At 45.0% G+C, this 23,770-nt stretch overlaps 3 protein-coding genes across 4 annotated transcripts; all 3 read right to left on the bottom strand.

Annotated features, from left to right (window-relative positions):
* Positions 1 to 109: 109 nt before the first annotated feature.
* LOC100837205 (lipase) lies at positions 110 to 3,138 on the bottom strand. 2 transcript variants are annotated; one of them, XM_003557871.4, is made up of 10 exons: positions 2,665 to 3,133; positions 2,417 to 2,499; positions 2,184 to 2,249; positions 2,022 to 2,069; positions 1,858 to 1,925; positions 1,709 to 1,781; positions 1,452 to 1,613; positions 1,100 to 1,294; positions 649 to 725; positions 110 to 569 (listed from the first exon to the last, which is right to left on the bottom strand). In XM_003557871.4, the coding sequence occupies exons 1-10, from the start codon at positions 2,741 to 2,743 to the stop codon at positions 353 to 355; spliced, it is 1,068 nt and encodes a 355-aa protein (XP_003557919.1). In that variant the 5' UTR covers positions 2,744 to 3,133; the 3' UTR covers positions 110 to 352. The 2 variants fall into 2 exon arrangements, with proteins under 2 accessions (XP_003557919.1, XP_024313462.1); XM_024457694.1 differs by lacking the exon at positions 1,100 to 1,294 and having other exon boundaries at positions 144 to 569; positions 2,665 to 3,138.
* A 1,014-nt stretch (positions 3,139 to 4,152) lies between these two features.
* LOC100829361 (F-box/FBD/LRR-repeat protein At1g13570) lies at positions 4,153 to 6,433 on the bottom strand. The gene is made up of 3 exons (XM_003561589.4): positions 5,241 to 6,433; positions 5,006 to 5,149; positions 4,153 to 4,877 (listed from the first exon to the last, which is right to left on the bottom strand). Exons 1-3 carry the CDS (start codon positions 6,279 to 6,281, stop codon positions 4,485 to 4,487), a joined length of 1,578 nt encoding a protein of 525 aa, XP_003561637.1. The 5' UTR covers positions 6,282 to 6,433; the 3' UTR covers positions 4,153 to 4,484.
* An 8,795-nt stretch (positions 6,434 to 15,228) lies between these two features.
* On the bottom strand, positions 15,229 to 17,095 carry LOC100829064 (hydroquinone glucosyltransferase). The gene has a single exon (XM_014896327.2). The coding sequence runs from the start codon at positions 16,945 to 16,947 to the stop codon at positions 15,418 to 15,420; it is 1,530 nt and encodes a 509-aa protein (XP_014751813.1). The 5' UTR covers positions 16,948 to 17,095; the 3' UTR covers positions 15,229 to 15,417.
* Positions 17,096 to 23,770: the final 6,675 nt, after the last annotated feature.

Here is a 23,770-nt window from a genome sequence, read left to right as displayed (position 1 = left end):
AGAGGAGGAACAAGGGTTTCTGAAATTCACCCGGTGGAGTTGGAAGCAGATCGACGGTGATTCTGTGCACTTCAGTCCAGGCGTCCAGCATTTCATTTCCTCCAGTCAATTTTTAAAAATAAAATAAATCATCACCACCCAGATTGGTCTTTCAGGCTACTTCAGTCGCTATGACACTTCAGTATTTATTTACATGCACTGCTCTCTAAATTCACAAGCTACACATGAATGAACCACATATCCACCATAGCCAGAACAAATAAATGAAATTATCCTATTGGCTGAAAGAATGAAACCGTGGAAATTCTAACAAACACTATATACAGCACCAGACTGAATGTGCAAAGAATGACTAGCTGGAACTGCTTCTACCAATCTGCACAGCATGATCTACAATGACGACATCCACAGGGTTCTTTGGCGCGATAGCGTTGCCCGCAAGATTCGACCGGAGTCGCTCGACGCTTTGCGCCATGACAATTCTGCAGGTGCTCCAGTCATCTGCTGCTATCTCGACACCCATGTAGGTCAGATGGTCTGTGGCGCTCAAGAACAACGCAAACACACTCCTGCAAATGTGGAGGCAGGGGAGCAGGTGTTAGGACTTGCTACTTAGGAGCAGGAGATAGGCTTTGAACGATCTCCCACCTGCTACAGTTCGGATCTTCGCCGCTGCCATCGCAGACTTGAAAGGTTTTGTTGCCATCAACGTCATGCTCCCATACCTGAAATTCGAATGTGTTCATTGGATGGTGATTCAAAGATGTATTCCAGATTTATACTAAGAAATGTTTCCAACCTTAGTTTAGAGCAAGATATTCAAGAAACGAATAGCATAGTCTGGTTCTTCAAACATACAAAATAGGATGGCAAATTACTGCATTTCATAGTAGTAATGCATGATGACTGATGTTCAATATAGAGATGTTTATATCATTTTGGGAGCATCAGGTATTTCGTTGAATTTATGCTATGTCGATGGTATGAACGTAAAATTATCCGGAGTGCATTTGCTTGAATCAAGAGCAATAAGCACAACACCGAGAGAATTCTGATAAAAGTATTAATGGTACACTCCTAGGTTTATGCAATAGCATACCTCTCTAGGGAAGTGGCGGTATGTCAGGTGTGGGAGGAAGAAGAAATAAGGGGGCAAATGAGGCACAATATCATGCTCATGGGTCACTCGAATTGTGTTGGGTACATATTTGGCAAAGTATGAGGCAAAAACAGCATTGCCAATACGTGGTTGCCCAAAAGTCATGAGATGAACATTGTCACTTCCAAGCCTGATCTGTAAATGAGGGGAACATTCAGAAACTATGAATCGGCGAACGGATAATATTCCTGGTCCATTAAAAACCGGACCTTATGTAAAAAACATAATTTTTGATGGGAAAACTGTAGCAAGATCAGTATAATTATTTTCAAAAACATAAAGAATCACTTACAGCAAGATCAAGTGCACAAAAAGAAGCCATCGCTCCACCCATAGAATGCCCTGTAACTATTATGCTGATATCTCCGTATAATTTCCTTGCTTTGCGAACAGCATTTGTGATAGCTGGGCGTAAAAGTGTATTATTGTAAGTGGAGTAAAATCCAGTGTGGACCTTTAAGCAGAATACAAATCTCAATCAGAAAAGAAGACGAAGCATACCCTACTCTTAAAAAGAGATTAGAAATGTGTCAAGTGAATGGCAAAAACCTTTGCATTGGGCATGTTTGGATAGTTGAAATTAACCTGCTTCCATACCAAGTCCTTAATCCAGTTCTGCACACTGAATGGGAAAATTTAGAAGTGAACAGAGAGGGATAAGCAAGAATAGTAAATATAGTGCCAAATTATCCCAAAACCTGTTCACTTGAGTTCCCCTGATTGCAACAACGATAGCATTGAGATTATGATCAACACCAATGAATGCCTGTCGCACCGTTTAATCACAAGAAGATTTTAGTCCTTATACATGGAATGGGTGGGCAAAGTGCTAGTAACTGTATCATGCAAAGGTAGTGGAAACCTGCAAGCAGTTCTGGACATCAACAATTATACATCTAACCTCAAACCCCTGTTTTGAGAAATAGGTAACCACGATGAAGCAAGTGAGAAATGTACTGAAGTTATAGCAGATAATACAAGACACTGGAATTAACAGTACACACTGTAGTCTTGGATATCTTACTTGAACCAAGTCATTGCATCTTGAGCATGTCCATGTATATAGAGCTGTTAGATCCGTCATATACACCTAAAAACGAGGAAAATAAGTGGATAAATTTGCTAGATTAAAAGAAAGTACAAACGGGTCAAAATGAAAGGGAATGCATAAGAAAATGCAGTTGATTCGTGATGAAAAAGAGAGGAAAATGTGCGACCTAGAAGGCTAGTAAGAAAACAGAGGAGAAAATAACTTACAGCTGAAGCATATTCCACAATTGTCTTAGCTAGAGTATAGTTAAAAACAAATGGTGCCTGGCCACTGTTCTTGACACTGGGTTCTGCGATAAATCATAAATAGCTATGATGATTCGGTTGCTAATTAAAGGAAACTCGATAAGAAGATTAGTTGCCAAAGAGGTTGGTACAGGACAAATTAGTGACTCCATCTGAAACCAAATTCTCCTGTTCCATTTGAGGTAACGCAGAGCAGAGAATTGAAATACCTCTCCGTGTTCCATGTGAGGCTGTAGAGAGCAGCAAGAGCACCATCATAGCTGCCGCCACGGCTGCGGCCCTCCCCATAAGGAGTACCTACCAGCCTAGGAATCTGAGAAGCCGAAACGGGAGTAGAGAGAGAACAGTAGAACACGATTCGACAAGGAAGGACCAAACTGCTTGTTCGTCCAAGAGCACCGCAATGAAACTAGGGGTAGAAATGGAGGGGCAGGGCAAGGGAGCTTAAATTACAGCGGGAAGGGAGGAGAGAGAGTCTTGGTCTTGGCTTCCTTCACGGAGAGGCCGATCAAGATGAGGACGAAAGAGGCAAGGTGAGATGAGGCGGGGCGCCTCGGCTCAGCTCGGGTCGCTGTCGCGTTGATGCGTGCTTGGATTTTCTGGATCGAGCCATAGAAAGTCAAGCAAGGGTTCCAGCAGGCTCTGGCTGGCCAGCTATGTGCGCAATTGCAGTCTGATCGGGCAATTGCAGTCTTTGCAGAGCAGAGAGGTTTGGTGTCGCAACGAGCACGCTAGTGTAGTTGACACGTCTCGGCGTACCTCACAGATCCTTTCGAGTTCGGCGGATTACCGGGCCGTAAAAAATACTGTTACTGTTTTGGTGGACACTGACCACGACATCCGGCCCATGCTATCCTTTGAAGTTTGGATCGTGGGCATTTTTTTTTGGGCCACGCAATAGACGAATGCGGGCTAATCCTTTACCATTCGCCGGCCTCTTAGCCATCTGAACAGATTTTTTGAGACGCCTGCTGTTTACAAAAAACATGCAAATTCCTCTCAAAAAAGAACATGCAAATAATTTTTTTACTGATGTAACAGTGTTTTGATCCAATCTTGAACTTACCATTGTTGGCTCTGATATCATTCTGGGACGATGTTAGTGCAAGCACGATGTCGAGATGGATTTAGAAATTTAAAAAAAAATTGATTTAGGAATTATGGAACTCCCACTTAATAATTCAAAATTGAACTTAAAAAAAGGATATGATTCCTCCGTCTAACAAAAGATGTTTCGACTTTGATTGAATTTGAATGCATCTATACACTAAGTCATGTATAGATACATCCAAATTTTGACAAAACTTGAGACATCTTTTGTTGAACTGAGGGAGTACATAGGATTGCGCTTGTATCTTAAAAGAAACCTTGCGATACACATCCTTATTCATGTTTATGGGGTCAGCTACTGTTCTACTGTTTCCTCAAAAAAAAAGCTACGGTTCTACTGTGGCTATCTACGGTAGCACAGTACTACTCCGTGGCCGTTGGATAGTGGCGTTACATACACTGTGCAAGATGAGAACTTCATTACCAAATGTCGTAGCATAACACATGGCATGCAAAACCCTTTCCTTGCAAGTCTATCATATATGCTACGGAGTAAGCTTCACGCTTGGCCAAGTAAATCAACCTAGTTTTCATAACAGCCTTTTAAGAGTCACCTTTTGCACCAAGAGAAACCAGAAAATTCAGAGTTGAAGGCACAATGGCTGAATGGCACAATATTCAAGCAATAAACGGTAAACAAAGCATGGATTAGCTAAAATATCTGTCTAACGAATATCTGCCACACATTTAGCAGAATTCTGTGATATATAAACATATCACATAGTCAACTGCAGGACAAAGCTAAATAAATGAACTACATGAAAACTTCTCCGTTGCAAGGTACTACTGACTTAAACATTTGAAGGTAATACTGCCAACAGAACCAAGAACCCTGCCGGATTTCCAAAAAACACAAGCCAGTGATCCCAATTCCCAAACAGTGTCTTTCATGTAGATGCACCAACAGAGCACTTAGAAACTAAGCTCTGACGATGACGGCAAAAGGGTCCCTCACTGAAAAGTTAGATCCTCTTTCAAAGTTCTCTAACTCAGCTCCTTGACCTTCAGCAAAGAAACACTCAAAGAGTAGCAGTGAACAGCATTTACTGGCCCATTTTGCGTCGTAGAGAGGTTTCACCTTGGACTTGGCCTCGGACATTGAAGTGAAGGTTCCTTTGCCAAACACAATCACCAGCCTTTTCAGCTTATGTGCCCTCTCCAGGAAGAACTTGAGGAAGGAAAGCTCGCTCCGCTCCCCTCTGAAGTTACGAAAGATCAACAAGTTAATGTGTGACTGGACACATTCGATGGCACCGGACCCCTCCCAGAACTTGACACTGAGCTTGCCAGTGGGCTCAGAAGTTTTCTTGGACTGTAAATTGATAAAATCGGTGCAACATTCAGCTAGAGTTCGATAATGCAGCATCAACAGCAATATACGTAGATTATGCTAGTGCGCAAATATGCAAATTATTGCCAAATGAAGTGAGGGTGTCTTGCCTCGATATGCAGCCTCTCAACATTGGGAAAGCATCCGAGTAAGCAAGGCAACAGCTTGGCTTCCTTGCGGACACCGAAACGCACTTTGAAGCCAAGGATCTTGACAGTTGGTACCATGGTTGTTGGAATCGCCTTTGTCCCAGCCTGAAATGCACCCAATTTTAAATTTCGAGACAAATTCACACATCGGAATAGATTATTTGTGGACTTTTACAAACGAAAACTAGAGATGAACCTTGATGATGGTGTTGCCGACCACTAGCGTGTGCAATTCTGGCTCCAAGTAGCCAATTATGCTTAGTATGGGGACATGTCCAATCGTGATTCTCTTGCACGAGCCTGTGATTCCTTCGCGGATGGATCCCATCGCAGACCAGATGATGAGACGCTCGAGCTGGGGGGCGTCCTCCAGACCAATTTCCAGATCGGAGGCTGAGATCATCTGCACGCAGCGGAGGCTGTGGCTACGGAGGGTGAGGCGATCCATGAGCAAGTTACCCTGGAGGCATAGGATCTGCAGCACGGGGCTCCTGGCGAGGATGAAGTCCATGTGCCGGGCCTCGAGGACGACGGTGCAGAGGCCGAGCTCGCGGAGGTTGGGGAAGCCGGCAGCGCGTGGCAGTCCAGCCGTTTCAGGGAACTTCCAGAGGGCGAGGTAGAGGCGGGTGAGGGTGGGCATGCCGAAGAAGGCGGCTGGGAGGTCGAGGTCGAGCGGCCACGGGCGGTTGGCGAGGACGAGCTCCTGGACGCCCTTGACGGCGAGGAGCTGGAGCCAGCGCGCAAGCAGGCCCCGGAACTCTTCCATGTAGCTTGTGGTGAGGTGGACGCAGCGGAAGGGGCCCGGGTGCGAGGCCAGGATGCGGGACACGGCGGATGTCACGCGCCGTGCGTCCGCCCGCGCCACCTGCAGTCCCGGGTCGTCTTGGGCTCCGCCGGAGCGCAGGAGGTGGGAGTCGATGAGGACGAGCGGCGCGGAGCGCCAGACCCCGCGCCAGCTGCGGGAGAGCGCGCCGGTGCGGGCCGCGTCGGCGACGGGGAGGCGGGAGACGACGTTGCAGAGGAGCTCGTCGGGGAGGAGGGAGAGACGGTCAAGGTCGTCGTGCGGGAGGAGCGCGGCAAGGAGAGCGGGGCCGTGGGCGGAGGAGGGCGGGCGCGGGAGGACTGTGTGGATGTAGGAGAGGATGCGGCCGACGAGCGCCTCCAGGTCCCGCGGGTCCTGGCCCCGCTCCCGCCACAGGCGCTCCGACGCGCGGTCCATCGGGACAGGGGTGCTCATCGCCGCCGCCGCCGCTTCCTTGGCCACTCCGGCTAGGGTTTTGGGATCGGTGTGGAGGTGGAAGGAAGATCGACGAAAGGGCTTCGCTTTTTGGTGTGGGAGATGCCTGCTTCCGTTTTGTCTTGGAGCGGAGGTTTGTGTGAACAAGGTTTTCAATGCGGGTGGTTTTCAACTTTGAAGCGGGGTATTCCAAGTTCTGAGCTTCTATCTGCTGCGTCAATGTTTTAAGTTGATTATTTCATTAGTTCTACTGTTTTTCTAGCGCACATGCGCCTCAAATTTCAGTCGATTTTGCTGACCGTCGATGCATGCATCAAGATCTATGTTCTTCCTTTTTGTTGGCTTGTCTTCTTTTCTGGTTCTTGTTATAAAATAAGAGAGAATTTCATATTTGCCATTGAGAATTTGGCCGTATGCTCAAATGCCACCGAGAATTTTCTTGTTCCAAATATACCACTCAAATTTTGCACGGGGTACAAATATACCACTACCATTAGTTGACCGCTAGTTGACCGTTAAGTAGAAGATGAAAAGACAATTTTTCTCCTATGTAGTATGTTGATGTTCCGTTTACAACAAATGACTCATTTTAGAAAACTTAGTTTTTCAAGGCTTTTAAGATGCCCGTAATACCGTTTCGGAGTAAGTTTCAGCAATAATGGTTTTAGCATGAAAAATTGGAAAATTTTGAACAGCAGTTCCCTGATTTTAATTAACATCACAAATTTCATAATAGATTCAGCAAATTAATAGACTAAAACTCGTCATAATTTGTGGAGAGAGAGAGGGAGGGAGAAACCGAGAGGGTATTTTAGTTTTCTTGTTTCTTTTTGTTTATTCTGACCTGTGGACTAGGGGTATTTCGATCAATATGAAATTGACTTAACGGTCAACTAGCGGTCAACTAACGGCAGTAGCATATTTGTACCCCATGTAAAATTTGAGTGGTATATTTGGAACAAGTAAATTTTCGGTGGCATTTGGGCATATGAGCAAATTCTCAGTGACAAATATGAAATTTTCTCATAAAATAACTATTTGCAATGTAAGGGAATATATAGAATGGAGAGAGTGAGAGATGAAATTGTAAATTTTTATTCACTTTCCAATACATAAGTTCTCATATATATTGCCATACATGTGAGATGGAGTTACAAGCATTGATGCTAGGAGAGTTACACCATTGACATTAATGTTAGGAGAGTTACACCATTGAAATAGAAGGTTATAACTTTGATGGTATAGGGGTTTCGGACATCCACATTAATATTTCATAACACTCCCCCTTGATGTCCATTAACAGGTTAATTGCATGCCTCGTTAAAACCTTGCCAAGGAAAAACCAAGTGGGAAAAAACCATGGTCAAGAAAAAAAGAGTACACACATATTTACTCCCCCTGATGGCAACATCACTTGATGTTTTTCAACCGTCACAATTCAATACCATGTGCCAATTTATTGAATACTAAAGTAGGGAGTGCTTTGTGAACAAGTATGCTAGATTCTCACTTGAACGAGTTTGCTGCACTTCTGGAGATCGCGAATGAAGAAAAACATTAGCGAGATATGCTGCACTCGGTCTCCTTTGATATATCCGTCGTTTAGTTGGGTTATACAAGCCATATTGTCCTCGTGTATGACTGTAGGTGCCTCCTTTTCCAAAAATAAGTTACACTCTTTGCGAATATGATGTGACATACTGCTCAACCACACACTTTTTCGGCTAGCTTCATGGATTGCTAAGATCTCTGCATGATCAGATGAAGTTGCAGCTATAGTTTGCTTCATTGAACGCCATGAGATTGATGTGCCTCCACACATAAAGACATATCGAGTTTGTGATCGACCATTATGTGGATCAGATAAATATCACGCATCCGCAAAACCAACTATTTCTTCTTTGATTGTGTTATAATTAGAAAAATATAAACCCATGTCCTTTGTACCTTGAAGATAACGTAGTATATGCTTCACACCATTCCAATGTCGCCTTGTAGGACAAGAGCTATGTCTTTCTAACAAATTAACGGAAGAGAGTTATAAATGTTGGGAATATGCCCTAGAGGCAATCATGTATGATGTAATTCCCAATATATTCATAAATATTATTAAGTTGTCCTTATTTGAACATCTGATATGTATCATTGAATATGTGATTTGATTGTGGAACTATGTATTCATGTTGTTCATACTAAATTGTCCTTAGTCATTGAGGTTGTGCTGGACACATAACCTAGACTAATGTGAAAGTTAGCTGATGACTCGGTTCCACTTGTCATGGGCATGGTGATGTCATTCCAGCTTACACAGACTCGGCTAAAGAGTTTAGCGAGTCGGACTGACCCATATTGAGATGCAATGAGTAGGTCGTCATTTGCATGTCTCAATCAATGTAATCCTTAGACCTGAGGTTATCGCACAATCCGAGTTGTGGATCACCAACTTAGGTTCTGTCAAACGTTGTTCCGTAACAGGGCAGTTATAAAGGCAGAGTTCGGGTTGACTGAGAATCAAGCTATGTGATGTGGATAACCAAGATGGGATTTTGCCCCTCCGACTGGAGAGATATTCTCTGGGCCCTCTCGAGTGATATGATTCGGGAAGCATGGCCATGCGCGACTTGGTTAACTGTTAACCGGGTCGATCGACTAAGAGTTAGTCGGATGAATCGTATATCACGGATCGAGAAGAGAGTTGAACTATTAAAGGGATGACGATTAATCGCCTATAGTTCGACAAGGTATATCGTGCGGCAAAAGGGACTAAGACGTATGTCACATTGGAAGGTACGTCGTCATGACTCGATGGTACTTGGGAGTCGGCACGTTCTGCTAGGAGCCGCTACCGATTGATCGATTGTGAGTCGGACTCCAATCGTGTCCAAGTCGTCATGAGCCTGCGGGGTCACACACTTAAGAGCGGGAGCAAGTATTTGGTCGGGTTGGACCCGAACTGGAATTGGGCTGACAATGCGAGTTGGACTCGCAGGGTGGATGGGCCACAAGGCTTGGAGCCCACTTCCACTCGATATATAAGCAGGGGCGTGGGATGCCTAAGAGGCACGGTTTTTCCACTCTCATGCATTGAGAACCCTAGCCCGATTCAGTTCAACCGTCGCACCGGACCTAGCAGTCCGCCGCCGGAGCTCCTCCTCGCACGTGTGGATACCGGCAGAGGTGCTGTACGTTCAGCACTTCGACGATCGCGGGATTGGATCGGCTGGATCGGATCGAGGGACTGCACTGCATCAAGGCGCCGCATCGATAATCCGCAACTGCGCGTCTAGTGGTAATCCTCGTGGCCTTCTACCTCGGCTAGATCTTGGGAGTTCGCGTAGGAAAAGTTTTTGTTTATCTCTACGCGCCCCTTCAATAACATAGTACCAATCAGACTTAGATCATTAACATATACAGCTATTATCACAAATTCAGCTCCGGATCTTTTTATGAATATACATGGACAAATAGAATCATTTTTGTACCCTTCTTTAATCAAATATTCACTGAGACGATTATACCACATTTGTCCAGACTGTTTTAGTCCATATAGTGACTTATTCAATTTGATTGAATGTTGTTCTCGAGAACCTGCCTCAGGCAGTTTAAATCCCTTAGGAAGTTTCATATATATGTCACTATCAAGTGAACCATACAAATATGATGTAACAACATCCTTTAGAAGGAATTCAAGATTCTCTTTTATTGCCAGAATAATAAGATATCTAAAAGTCGTTCCATCCATCACAGGAGAGGATGTTTCTTCATAATCAATTCTTGGTCTTTGGGAGAATCCTTGGGCAACTAATCGTGCCTTGTATTTCATAATTTCCCCCTTTCTCCTTTCGCTTTCGCACAAAGACCCACTTGTAACCAACAGGTGTGCGGGTTACGGGTCCGAAGACTTCTCTTTTTGTAAGAGAATTTAATTCTGGTTGAATTGCATCTTTCCATCTTGGCCAATCTTGTCTTTTCTTGCATTCCTCGACCGATCGAGGTTCATGATCCTCAATTTCATCCATAATTGCTAGCGCTAGATTATATGCAAATGCATCATCGATGATGACTTTGTCACGGTTCCAAATTTTCCCCGACATGACATAGTTTAATGAGATCTCATTTTCTAAAGAATCAGGTACCTTTGTCTATTCTGTAGCACTAGCATTTGTCATGTGTACAATCTCCTCGGGAGATTTTTCTTGGTTTATTATTTCCTCTGGTTAACCATCTTGATCCTTTGCTCCCTTTCTTTTCCGAGGATTTTTTTCTCTGGAACCCAATGGTCTACCTTGTTTCATGGTAGGTTTTGATTCATTTGCGGTAGACGGTTGCCCATGTTGGACATCAATTCTTTCAGGAGCTTAGCAGCTGGAATATATGACTTTGTCACTCTTTTTAAGTCTGTAAAAGCGTCTGGCAAATTATTCGCTAAGCTTTGTAAATGAATTATCCTTTGAACTTCTGGCTCACATAGGTTTGTACGAGGATCAAAGTGAGATAGTGATAATTCATTCCAGCTTATTTCTTTATTTAGCTGCTTATCCTCTCCCCCTGTTGTTGGGAAATTTGACTCATCAAAATGATATTCAACAAATCTTGTTGTAAATATATCTCCTGTTGATGGTTCAAGATATTTTATTATAGAAGGGGACGACTCATATCCAACATATATTCCCAACCTTCTTTGAGGTCCCATCTTTGTGCGCTTTGGTGGAGCAATTGGGACATACACTGCACATCCAAAGATTCTTAGATGGGAAATATCGGGCTCTTTGCCAAAAACCAACTATAGAGGGAAAGAACTATGGTAACTTGTTGGCCTGATGCGAATTAATGCCGTTGCATGCAAAATAGCATGTCCCCATGCAAACATTGGGAGTTTTGACTTCATAAGTAATGGTCTCGCTATTAATTGGAGACGTTTAATAAATGACTCTGCAAGAACATTCTGTGTATGAACATGTGCAACTGGATGTTCAACACTTATTCCAATCGACAGGAGTACTCATTGAAGCTTTTTGGTGTAAATTCACCGGCATTATCTAGGCGCATAGTTTTGATCGGATTGTCTGGAAACTGAGCTCGTAACTTGATTATTTGAGCCAACAGCAGCGCAAATGCTAGATTGCGGGTTGATAGTAAGGAGACGTGAGACCATCTAGTTGATGCATCAATTAAAACCATAAAATATCTAAATGGTCCACTTGGTGGATGAATTGGTCCACATATATCTCCTTGTATGCGCTCCAGAAAAGCGAGGGACCGATGTCCAATTTTAACCGGTGATGGGCGCACAATCAGTTTCCCTTGAGAGCATGCGATGCATGGGAAGTCATTCGATTGGAGAATCTTTTCGTTCTTTAGTTCATGCCCGCATGAACTATTAATAACTTTTTGCATCATTACTGATCCGGAATGGCCTAGCCGGTCATGCCATATAATAAAATTGCTATGGTTGGTGAACTTCGGTTCCACCACCATATATGACTCATTCCTTTTAAGACTTGTATAGTATAAACCAGAAGATAATTCTGGTAATTTGATCTCCAACACATATTTTTCTCCGATGACATCTTTGTAATGTTGAGGTACTCCACATTACCCTCACACATTGTCTCTATATGATAACCATTTCGGTGTATATCTTTAAAGCTCAACAAATTTCTTTAAGACTTTGGGGAATAAAGTGCTTCGTTTATGTCTACCTTTGTCCCACAAGGTAACATTATTGTGGCTCTTCCTGAGCCCTCTATCAATTTAGCACTTCCAGATATTGTATTAACAACTGCGTCATGTACCACAAGGTACGAAAAAAATATTTTACTCTTTAGTATGGTATGCGTTGTTGCACTGTCTATAAGGCATATATCTTCTTCTTTCGGAAGATCTTGAGCCAAAGAGTTTTCCATATATACTTCAAAAGAAACATATACCAATATAACTATTAGTTTATTAGAATAAATTTATTAAATACTAAGCAGTTACATGCAGGAGTATTAAACACATATATGAATTTACGCTGTAGAAAAGGAAGTTACAACATACTTAACTCTTATTGTAATTAACACATATTTATTCTCATATGGAATAGGAAGTTACAAATATAAATTATTCTTGAATAAAGAAATCAGAAACATCCAAATGAGCAGCATCATTGTTGCCATGTTCTCTAATATCTGCCATGCCAGGAACATCACCATTGCTCTTTGCAAAGTTTGTCTCTATATGTTTCCCTTTCTGATCAATTGATTGTTGATAGAGATCAACAAGGCACTTTGGTGTACGATAGTTACGTGCCCAATGGGATCTTCCACCACAACGATGGCATGCATTTTTTGTTTCATCAATTTCGCCTTTATCTTTCTCTCCCCTTTCTTGCCTTTCATGAGGTCTATCTGTGTTCTTGAAGCGAACACTATAATTTCCTCTGCCACGACCTCGTCCATACTCATAGCCACGGCCATGACCACGGCCGCGTACACGGCCACGGCCACGTCCTCTATTTTGGTAATCATATCTTGTCGCATTCGCTTCAGGGAATGGACTGGAACCACTTGGACGTGACTCATAGTTTTTCATCAAAAGCTCATTGTTTTTTTCAGCCACAAGCAAACAAGAAATAAGTTCAGAATATTTATTGAATCCTCTCTCACGGTATTGCTGCTGAAGCAGCACATTTGATGCAGGGAATGTAGAGAATGTTTTCTCTAGCATCTCTTCATTTATTACTTTTTCTTCACACAACAATAACACGGCTGAATTGTATTCAGAAACACTTTTATAGTCTTGCAACCTTAGGTGCAACCACTCGTAACGAGCTTTAGGGAGGATCATTGTTTTCTGATGATCAAATCTTTCTTTTAGTTTGTTCCAAAGAACAAGGAGATCCTTATCAATAAGGTATTCAGCCTTTATTACTTTATGGAGGTGGCGGCGAATGAAAATCAAAGCCTTAGCTTTATCTTGGCTAGATGCATTATTTTTTTCTTTGATCGTATCAGCCATGACAAGTAATTTTTGCCGGAAATATCTAGAGCCGTGAAATTAAGCTTGGCAAGATTCGACATAGTAAAGTACAAAATATATAGATTGCAAAATTCAAACAATCGCGCAAGAACAAAATATAGAAACAAATACAAAAGATAATGTCTTACCATAAAAAAACCATTATGATCAGCGTAAAGATTCTTGCCTAGTTCTTGATAGCTTTTAGAGACAGTCGTGCTGATAACGTGTTATAAAATAACTACTTGTAATGTAAGGGAATATATAGAACGGAGAGAGTGAGAGATGAAATTGTAAATTCTTATTTACTTTCCAATACATAAGCTCTAATATATATAGCCATACATGTGAGATGGAGTTACAAGCATTGATGTTAGGAGAGTTACACCATTGACATTGATGCTAGGAGAGTTACACCATTGAGACAGAAGGTTATAACTTTGATGGTATAGGGGTTATGGACATCCACATTAATATTTCATAGCAGTTCTGACCGTTTCTTTTGTGGGACTTATTGATCACAGAATTCCAAGGAAGGAGAAGAGTCGGAGAGCAGAGACGATATTGGAACCGTGCTTGTCGTCGGCGAGTCTGTTCGTGCGCCTCCATTGAGGTGCTCCCCTGGCCCCCCCCCCTCCCGCACTCTGTTCGTGCGCCCCCCCCCCCCCCCCCCCTGCCGCCTTCTGCCCTGTCGAGTCGCTTCCCATTTATGCTTCATACCAAAACTGGCTGTTTTTTTATTAATTAGCAGGCGATCGGTTTTTAGCAAATTTGCAGGTGACTGTTTTGTAAGAAAATTCCAGGCGCCTGTTTGAGTGCACAAAAATAGGCGCCTGGGAGGCACACCCTTAGTTCTATGCTTGATTTGCATATTATAATCACTAATTCTGTCATGTTTGGCCATTCTTGCTGCCAATACTCTGATTTTTTTCATTGTTAACGAGCTCTCACGGGTAGTTATCAAAGCGAGTAAAACAGATCACTTTTGTTTCACCGTTAACGAGTTTAACGAGTGCCCGACGAGCGCTCGCGAGCACTAAACGAATCGAGCCGAACATATTTCAGAGTTTGTTAAGGTTATCGAGTCTAACAAGTAGGGACGGAACCAGAAATTAGACATGAGGGGGGCGAGTTGGGATTTGGGGGCGAAATTAGAGACTTTGCCTATTTTTAAGTGATTTTTAATGAAATAATTAGTAAGTACTAAGTAAAATTTAATTTCTTAGGGGGGACAAAGCCCCTCGGCGCCCATCCCCCCTTGTCTCCGTCCCTGCTAACAAGTCGAGCTTTAACGAACCGAGCCCGACCGAGCCGAGTATGCTCGTTAGCTAGCCCTAGCTAGGTGGTGGTGTGACCTTGATGCCCTCTCCTTGACAAATTCTCTATCACTTAATACGTTAGATTAATCACTCAAATATTGTATCTCGATCTGGAAATACACACACAAGCAGATGAAATGGCACATGTATACATGCACACTACGAGCCCTCCTCCCCAAATCCAAAATGCGAGACGATTGTTTTAGTTACACATATATAAGGGTGTCAGTGTTACGCACCCTCGACTCAAAAAACAACCCTAACCGCTACGCCAACTCTAAATGTAACTCAAACATTTTTCTGACGGGTTCAATATACAACATTTGACACAACTCCAATACAAGACGTCGTAGCCCGTTTTACGCATCCCTTGGTAGCTCCTCCTCACTTTGTTGGTGCACGGAATCTTTAAGTGAGAATGTGTGACTGTGGTGGTGTATGTGGCTGCACATCCGTCCACGTTGTAGTTGGTGTTTCTTAAAAAAACTTAAATATATACTCCCTCCGTCCCATATTAAGTAACTTAATTTGTCAAAATATGGATGTATCTATTCGCAAAAAACACCTAAATACATGTAATATTACGTCACTAAATATGGGACGAAGAGAGTAGAGAACAAAATATGTTAACCCTGACCAGTCAAACCATCGACTATTAAGACTGCAACTAACAGTTTTGTGGATTCTCATAATCGTCTGTTCAACACCTTTTTTTGTCTATTTTATTGTTTGCTAACCAATCATAAAATAAGTTAAGCACCGTACAACAAACTGAGGCTTACAGTGAAACACACACACACAGGTGCAGTCCGAGGCTAGATTTTGGGCCCAATTTTATCTGTCGGTGCAAGCGCCGCCATCCACTTGGCGACGACTTCGTCCAGCGCCCGGCTCGATGACCCTTCAGGCGACCATGCATCGGTCGCCGCTTTCTGCAGGTCTCTCGCCCGGCGCTTCACGACGCTCCCTTTCTCCCCTTCCATGATCTCATTCAGGGCGGCCGCGATCTCGTCGCGCCCCACCACGCAGCCTCCGCCTCCTCGCGGCCGCAGCGCCACCCCGAGGTTCCCTTCCAGCAGAAGGGCGTTCATCATCTGGTCCGCGCACAGCGGGAGAGCGACCACTGGGACGCCCGACCGCGCGCTCTCCAGCGTCGAGTTCCACCCGCAGTGCGACACGAATGCCGCCGTCGCCGGGTGAGACAGCACGCGCACCTGGGGCGCCCATGCCGCGACGGCGAGGCCCCTGCCTTTGGTCCTCTCCAAGAAACCCTCGGGAAGCCATGCCAACGGGTCTTCGTGGCCATGGCCATGGCCGTTGCCGAAGGCGAAGGGGTGTCGTCCTTCCAGCCTTGGCAACCGCACGATCCAAAGGAACCTCTGGCCGCTGGCCTCCAGCCCGGCAGCGAGCTCCACCGTCTGCTCCACCGACAGCGCCCCGCCGCTCCCGAAGGAGACGTACACCACGGACCCTGTCGGCTGGCGATCCAGCCAGTCCAAGCATGGCGATTCTTTGCTGTCGGCGACTTTGTCGGGGCTGGACCGGATAGACGGCCCCACCGGGAACACCGGCGGGAACGCGCCTCGCTTGGCCGCTGCCTCAAACGCTTCCAGGGCGGCAGGCTCCATCTCGGAAAAAATGTTCACCAACAGGCCGCCGGCGTCGCGGAAAAGACGGCCCCACTCCATGCTCCGCTGGTAAGACGGCGCACTGCAGTCACGGCACGACTCCGGGAGATCCGCGCGGCGCAGCGACAGCGGGCCCGGGAGCTCCAGAGGCTCCGCGACGTCACGGTATTCGCCAGCTGAGGCGAGGGCGACATCGTCGTGGAGCTCCACGATGTGGCGCATGAGGGCGATCCACGACAGGCTGCCGGGGAAGAAGACGTAGCCCGGGACGCCCATCTCCGCGGCGACGGGGAGCGCCGCGGCGCAGAAGAAGTCCGGCACGAACGCGGCGAGCGGCGGCATGGACATGGAGCGCAGCAGCGAGCGAAGTTCAGGGAGGGAGCGGCGGACGAGCTCGCGGAGCATTTCGCCGACGGGGCCATCGGCAGGGACGTCGATGTGGAAAGCCGGGAGCGCGACGGTGGAGACGGAGGCCGGGATGCACTGGAGGAGGCGCGGGTCGAACAAGTCGGTGTACGTGACGAGCGTGGCCGCGAAGCCGTGGCGCTCCACGAGCCGCCGCGCCAGCTCCGCCAGCGGGATGAGGTGGCCGGCGCCGGGGCTAGCCAGCAGCACCACGTGCGGCGGCCGCTGCTGCAGCCCCTGGCCCTGCTGGGTGTCGGTGTGTGGTAGTGGCGCTGCTGCTGCCGCGAAGCCCGGGATGGTCAACGAACCCATGGCCCGGTTGCGTGCAAATGGATGGAGCCGCGCGTGTGAGTGGAAGGGGCAAGATCTTGCTTGGGTGCTTGGAGTACTTGTGTAAGGAACTCGATCGGGATCGCGAGCATCACGCTGGTCAGTCTCCAGTAGCAGCCCCTGGCCTGAGCATCGCGAGTATTATACTGTGGTTTGATGCTACCGATGAACGGACTAGTTCGTGCATGCTTTTACTCGTGGATCGTTTAAACAAAGGATCTGCACCTGCGCGCTCAGAGTGAGCGTCAGTAATCTCCCTCAGTCTCAGTGGACCTGGATTCAAACGGTTCTATTTACTCGGCCTAATTCGCGTGCTAAACTTGAACGAGGTGGCCGGGATTGTGCCTGGCTATTACACCCTCTTTTCATAAAAATTGGCACGGTTTTGCACTAGAATTAGTTCAAAGCCGAGCCAATCTTTATGAAACGAAGGGAGTATTAGGATAACCTAGTATCCCCTTTCAAAAAAAACATGTCTCCGTCAAAGAAAATGTGTCTCAAGTTTGTCAAAATTTGAATGTATTTAGACATGAATTAGTGTGTAAATACATTCAAATCTACTCTCTCCGATCCTAAATCGTTGTTGAAATATTACATTTATTTAGACGCTTTTTAAGAATAAATACATACATATTTTGTCAAATTTGAGTCAAGAATTTAGAATCAGAAGGATATTATATACTAAAGCATTATGAGGGGTACCAAGAGGAGCCTCCATGTTCTATTAAATACTAAAAACAATATGATGGGTATCAAGGAGAGCCTTCACGTTGATCTACATCACTCCACTTATTTTCAATCGTTGGATACGAGATTAACTGTTACGTTGGCAAAAAAAAACTGCTTAAAACGGAATCGGAACGACCGAATCCCACGCCTCCCACATACGCTAGTTTTTTTTAGCTGCATGTACGTTCGCTGTTTTTTTAGCTGCATGTAACGCCTCCCACGTACGTTATTTATTTTTTTGAGCTGCACGTACGCTAGCTGTTTTTTTTAGCTGCACGTAACGCCTCCCACGTACGTTATTTTCTTTTTTTGAGCTGCATCGTGCGGTAGCTGTTTTTTTAGCTGCACCTAACGCCTCCCACGTACATTAGCTTCTTTTTTTTAACTGCACGGACGTCGGCTTTTGGTAAAGCAAGCATGCGGCGTTAGTCGGAGTCATGGATTAGTTCCCCCTCCTAGCATTCTGCCTCTCTTGATTGAGAATGTAACCATTATTTCAACTTAATAAAGAGGCTTGTTCGTTCAAAAAAAAAGCATGCGACGTTAGTCGGAGTCCTTTGTTTCAATACCAGACCCCGCGTCTCAGAAATCAGTAAATCGGATTATTCTCGCTGCAACTCACTAACAAGCAATGTTCCCAGTAAAAAACAAGCAATGTTTATCTCTAAAATTCCAATTGATCGAACAACTAAAATGACAGCTATTATTAAAATTACATAAAAAGTATTTGAAGCCAACTTCTCTAACTGCGTAATTCACCTTGACATTTCTTCAATTCACATCTTGACATTTCTTCAAATATCAGGTAACGAAACATTAGAAGACCAACGGTTGACTAAGCCGCATGAGCCCCCACGCTAGCGGGTGAGAAATTGAGATGGCTGAACGAGCTGTGGCCAGACACACCCATCGCAAGAAATGTTGTTAGTACATTGAATCGTCACCGAACCGATGAGAAAGAGGACAAAACGTACAAAATCACGAGCCGTGAGACCCGCAATTTTCATGTCGTACACGATGATAGCCATGCTAGAACGGGGATGGAGTCGGAAGACCTTCAATCTTTGCATCGTCGCTTCCATATCCACAATCTTCATGTCGCATAATATGATAGCCACGCCAGAACAGGGATGGAGTCAGAAGACCTTTAATCCGTGCATCTTAGCTTCCATCGAAGGCCGCCGCCAACGACACACAAAACCTTACAAATAAAGGTACTACTAATAGAACGGACAGATATTGATCAGTGGTTTCCCACACCTCTAGGCGCCCAATAGGCTATCAGAGATGAGGGAAACCGACGAAGATTGAAACCTGGTCAAGATTTTATGAGGATGACATATTTGATTTGATTGATGTGCTAGAAATAAACATCACGAGATGGCATATTTTATTTCATTGATGGGCTAGAAATAAACGTACGACCATTACAAATTAATAAACGGGTGCAAGATAGTTGCCGGACATGATTTGTGACTGGATCTATGCGCTTACGTGAATCACGTCTGACATGGTTTCCAAGATAATTTTTCTTTCTGAAAAATAACAATTTGTGTTTTAAAGATGGATGCTTTTTTTACAATTGGACCATGATTTATGCCAGGAAAACATTATGTTTGATCGACAAAAGGAAACATTCAGATTGATCATAAAAGCGTATTTTCTTGACACTAACAGAAACAAAATTTCATGATAGCGGAAACAACATTTTGGTGTAATAGATAAAGGCTCAAATTCATTCGATGTGTGTTCTCGCAACCGTTTTTCTATTTGCGGAAGGAAAATGTCATATATTAAAGAAACCAACTCTTACAGTACTTATTCAAATGAACAAAAATAAAATTACACAACTCCATGAGGAAAATGACTTCGGACTTCCAAAGCACGTCGAAGTTATGACAATGTTTTTGACGTGGAAACCAGAAAGTAACCGGTCTGAGCCAGAAGACGCCTGCGATATTGATTTGAGAAGCAGACCGTTTTTAGATTTGGCCAATCAAATCAGTCGAGCCCTAACCTTAATAGCTCCGAGGCGAAGCCGAAGTTGGCCGAACCTCGCTGATCAGAGAAAATGTACACATACAAGAATAGCATGTACAAAACACAAAGACACATAAACAAATCGACTATTTTAGAAGAGTCGCCGCCAACGAAATCGTCACCGGTGAGGTGGATCATTAGTCGAGGAAACATAATTCTTAAACCGCATGGCATCGCGATATCCACCATAGCATCGCAGCCGAGGAACCAAAACTAACTCTAAGAAACCTAACTACCACCCCTCAACGTAGGTCGGAGTTCCACCCGTAGCGGCAAACGGGGGAGGAAGGGACCTTAGCAACGCCTGCGGGAAGCAGTGGAGCGAAAATGCTTTTTTGGGACAGAAACAGCTAGGGTTCCGGGAGACAGATACCTTTTTATTTTGACGAGTTATGAAAACCTTAGTCAAGGCGTCATATCAACGACATATGGTGAAGTCGTGAAGAGTTCACCAAAATGCATGGAGGATATGGCTATTGTGACTTCACAAATTGATAAGTGTTTTTAAAATAAAATAGAAATATGTATATTAGGCGGAAAAAACCAAAAGCAATTATAAAGGGGTTTCCCGCGCAATTAACCTTGCTAGTTTAGTTAATGTTGAGACATCATTTGTTGGACGGAGGAAGTATAACTATCTCGCCTGCAGAAATAATGTAGCTACCCAAAATTCAATTCCATAGGAAGGATGAGTAATACATGCATATGCGGTATCCGCAGAAATATTGGGTGGTGGAGTCTACCCAGAGTGCTTGGTGATCTCATCTCAGTGTTGTCGTCCATGTTTCATCAAGAAAGTAGTCAATCTGATGCGAGCAGTCGCATGAGGTCCCTCTCCCTCCACAAACCTTTTGTCATCACCCGATGCAGGTTCTCGAAGGACATGGTTCCACAACCTGCTCTCATAAAGATGGTTCCATAAACCAGAAGCAACACAACAGGTTGGGTCAGGGGCGGTGTATGCACGGTACAAGAGGATACTGGTGATGTGTATTGGTAAATCCTTGGACTACTATACCCTCGTGTGATAACGCGTTCCATCCCATCGATCATGGTCTTTGTGTGCAAGAAAAAGATCCATAGTAACTAAGGAAATTAAGCTGGTGCACTGGCCGGGGCGAGATGTGCAGCTGTTCAGGGGGCACGAAACAAATACTTCCTACATTTCACAAAGGTTGACGTATTTTGTTTCGTTAAGACAAGATTTTGACCAATGAAAACTCTATTGATATTCGTTCTTTCATACATGAAATTTATATCAATGGATTCGTCTTTAAAAGTTCTTACTAATGATCATGATTTCGTCTCATATAACTTACTTATTAATAGAGTAATTTTTGATCAAAGACTTGTCTTAACGAAACGAAATACGCCAATTTTTATGAAATGAAGGGAATATAATATTAATATTAATTACCATGCTTAATCAACAGGAAGTTTCCAGCCCATTAAAAATAAAACGAGGAAAATGCCCATGAGGAGAAGAGTGGGGGGAAGGCTTGCTTAGGCTGGTCATAGTTGGGAATAAATTAGAGTAGTAAAATGTATATGTTACTACTCTAAGTTACTACCTTCATAGTGGGTAATAATATATATATGGTGTCATGCATACTGTCATTTATTAGGTTGTAAACTCATATTGGCTTGTTTTGTGTGATGTTATGGTAACATATTTAGTTACCACCTCATTTTCTTTTTTCATTTAATATCATGCCATGTCACCAAAATGTCTAGTTGGCATCTTATGTTACTACCTCAGTTAATCCCACTATGACTTATGGCTTGTGGTGTCTCCAATGTTAGAAAAATCTGAGTAAAGACTTTTCTATATCTTAAGAACGAGTCTTAAGTAAATAAGATATAATAGATGACTTTTCCGTAGAATGCACATTGTCGGAGTGGTCATAAGGAATTTTTTTTCTTTAAGACCCACCCATATTACTATGGCTATGCCTTAAGCAAATAAAATATACTCCTTCCTTCCCAGCGTAAGTGTCGTATTAGAAAAAACTCAGATACCAAGAAGTAGTTAAAGCACTGAAAAATAGGCCCAACGTTGGCAGTAATTGCATGGTTAAATATTCAATAAATCATCCGGCCCGATTTTCCTACCTTGCTCCGCCAGCGTGGAAGCTGGTACGGCACGCATGCAATTAATCAGCCCACAATGCCATAATTAGCCTTGCATGCGACAAATCAGCCCTCTACATGTGGAAGGAAGAAGCCGAAGAGGGGGTGGAGTAGTTACAGCCTTACAGGAGGAAGTCATGGAGGTTTAATTGTTTAATTCGGAATTAATGCATACAAGAGAGCGATGAGACCAACGAGTTTTTTTATAAAAAAAACCTAAAACAACATTTAAAGTGGGAAAGAGGGAGTAATAGATGAGCTTTGTACTACTCTATGACATGAAGCTTTTTTTTTTCAAACCGGAGTCCAAAGGACTCGTTCCATTGATTAAGAACAAGAGAGTTGCCCGGTTAATTACGGAAAACCGGGCAAAAACCGTTACAAAAGCCCATCGTGCAAACCGCAGGTAGGACACACTGGCCGACTTGGCTACTCACACTCACTCCACGCACGCTGTTGAAAGAAAGTTGCCATCAAGTTCACCCGCAGAAGTCATCGTCATCACACAAACACTTCTTCTGAGCTGGCGACTCCGACTTTCCCCACCAACGACCAAGAACGGGGTCCCTGCCCCAGCAGGCACGCAAGCTAGCGTCGGCCCATGCCAAACAGCCAGCCACCTTGCAAGCGACCAAGAGGCAACGATTCTGATGATAAGCATCAAAGGGGCAACATGCAAGGCTTGCGCCGAACAAGACCCCAAGGCCGGATCACCTATCTTCAAGTCATCGTAATCACGCAAACACTCCTCTGAGCTAGCGACTCCGACTTCCAAACGACAAAGCAAACCATGTCCTCGAGAGCCAGCGGACACGTCGGAAGGACCCACTACCAAGACCATCGCCGCAGCCCGAACTCTGCTCAACACCGCCGTCAATGCCACAAAAGACGCCCACGAACACTCGCCGCACATCGCGACCCCAAGCCTCCAGACCACCGGTCCCACCAGCCGGCGTTAGCTCCAAAAACGATGCCTTCAACAAGGGGAACGACGTCGAGCGCTGCCATCGTCTAGTCCAAAAGAACCTAGAGTTTCCCCCGGAGCTCACCTTGGGAATGGATCGAGAGAACATCTCCACAACAATGCCTCAAAGAAGGTGATGGCGCCCGCGGACGTCACCGTCGTCGGCTCCGGTCGGCAACCGGAAGCATGGCTTTCGCCCGGCATTGCCACGCCACCCACCACCCAAAACCAACTAGCCCGCCTGCAAGCCACCGGCAGCAACCTCCCCCCAGCAGGTCCGCGATGCTCCACTGCCCGCCAAGGCCCAAATCGGGCCGCAGCGACAACAGCAACAGCACCGCTGGAGGCCCCCTCGCCGCCCTCCCAGCCGCAGACCACGTGGACTAGGCCCAGATCTCGGCCCGAAGGGGCCAGATCCAGACCGCAGCCAAGGCCTCGAGCACCCTCCGCAGGCGGCTGCTCCAGCACCGCCCTGCAGGGCGTCGCCCCTCCTGCCGCAGCGCCGCACCCCGCCAGCAGCAGCCTGCGTCGCTCCCCGCCGCCGCACGCGCCGCCGGATGCAAGCCTCGCCGGCAACATCGTCGGCCACGGCCAGGGCTTCGCCGGCGGCAACCTTGACAAGGGGGGGAGAGGGGAGGGATGTGTGGCGGCACCGGCGCTAGGGTGCCCCCGAGCCGCCCGCGGGAGAGGCGACGCGAGGAAGAAAGGGAAAAAAAAAGAGACGATGGAGGATGTTTCACATGAAGCAGCATATCTTCAAAAGCTGTAAGCAAGGGTCCTCGTGTTGAAACCAAATTAAAGGTGTGACACAGCTTATGGTCTAGTTGTGAAATAAAAGACATCTTTCAATTGCAAGTTGTTATTAATTTTTATCTCTCTCATCTTTCGTTTTTTATTCTCTTGTCTTTCGTATTTTATTCTCTTCTCTTTCTGATGAACCCA

This window comes from Brachypodium distachyon, chromosome 1 (assembly GCF_000005505.3).
Source record: "Brachypodium distachyon strain Bd21 chromosome 1, Brachypodium_distachyon_v3.0, whole genome shotgun sequence".
Lineage (NCBI taxonomy): Eukaryota > Viridiplantae > Streptophyta > Magnoliopsida > Poales > Poaceae > Brachypodium > Brachypodium distachyon.
The sequence above is the reverse complement of the archived record's forward strand: the minus strand, read 5'-3'. Positions and strand labels throughout refer to the sequence as shown.

What these genes read in the sequence shown, in the direction of transcription:
- LOC100837205 (XM_003557871.4), bottom strand. Translation starts at nt 2,743, where the DNA reads ATGGGGAGGGCCGCAGCCGTGGCGGCAGCTATGATGGTGCTCTTGCTG. An exon ending in CTCACATGGAACACGGAGAG is followed by an intron (nt 2,500 to 2,664) that starts GTATTTCAATTC and finishes GATTTATCGCAG; the next exon opens with AACCCAGTGTCAAGAACAGT. An exon ending in CAAACATGCCCAATGCAAAG is followed by an intron (nt 1,614 to 1,708) that starts GTTTTTGCCATT and finishes TTCTGCTTAAAG; the next exon opens with GTCCACACTGGATTTTACTC.
- LOC100829361 (XM_003561589.4), bottom strand. Translation starts at nt 6,281, where the DNA reads ATGAGCACCCCTGTCCCGATGGACCGCGCGTCGGAGCGCCTGTGGCGG. An exon ending in TCGGCAACACCATCATCAAG is followed by an intron (nt 5,150 to 5,240) that starts GTTCATCTCTAG and finishes GGTGCATTTCAG; the next exon opens with GCTGGGACAAAGGCGATTCC. An exon ending in TTGAGAGGCTGCATATCGAG is followed by an intron (nt 4,878 to 5,005) that starts GCAAGACACCCT and finishes ATCAATTTACAG; the next exon opens with TCCAAGAAAACTTCTGAGCC.
- LOC100829064 (XM_014896327.2), bottom strand. Translation starts at nt 16,947, where the DNA reads ATGGGTTCGTTGACCATCCCGGGCTTCGCGGCAGCAGCAGCGCCACTA.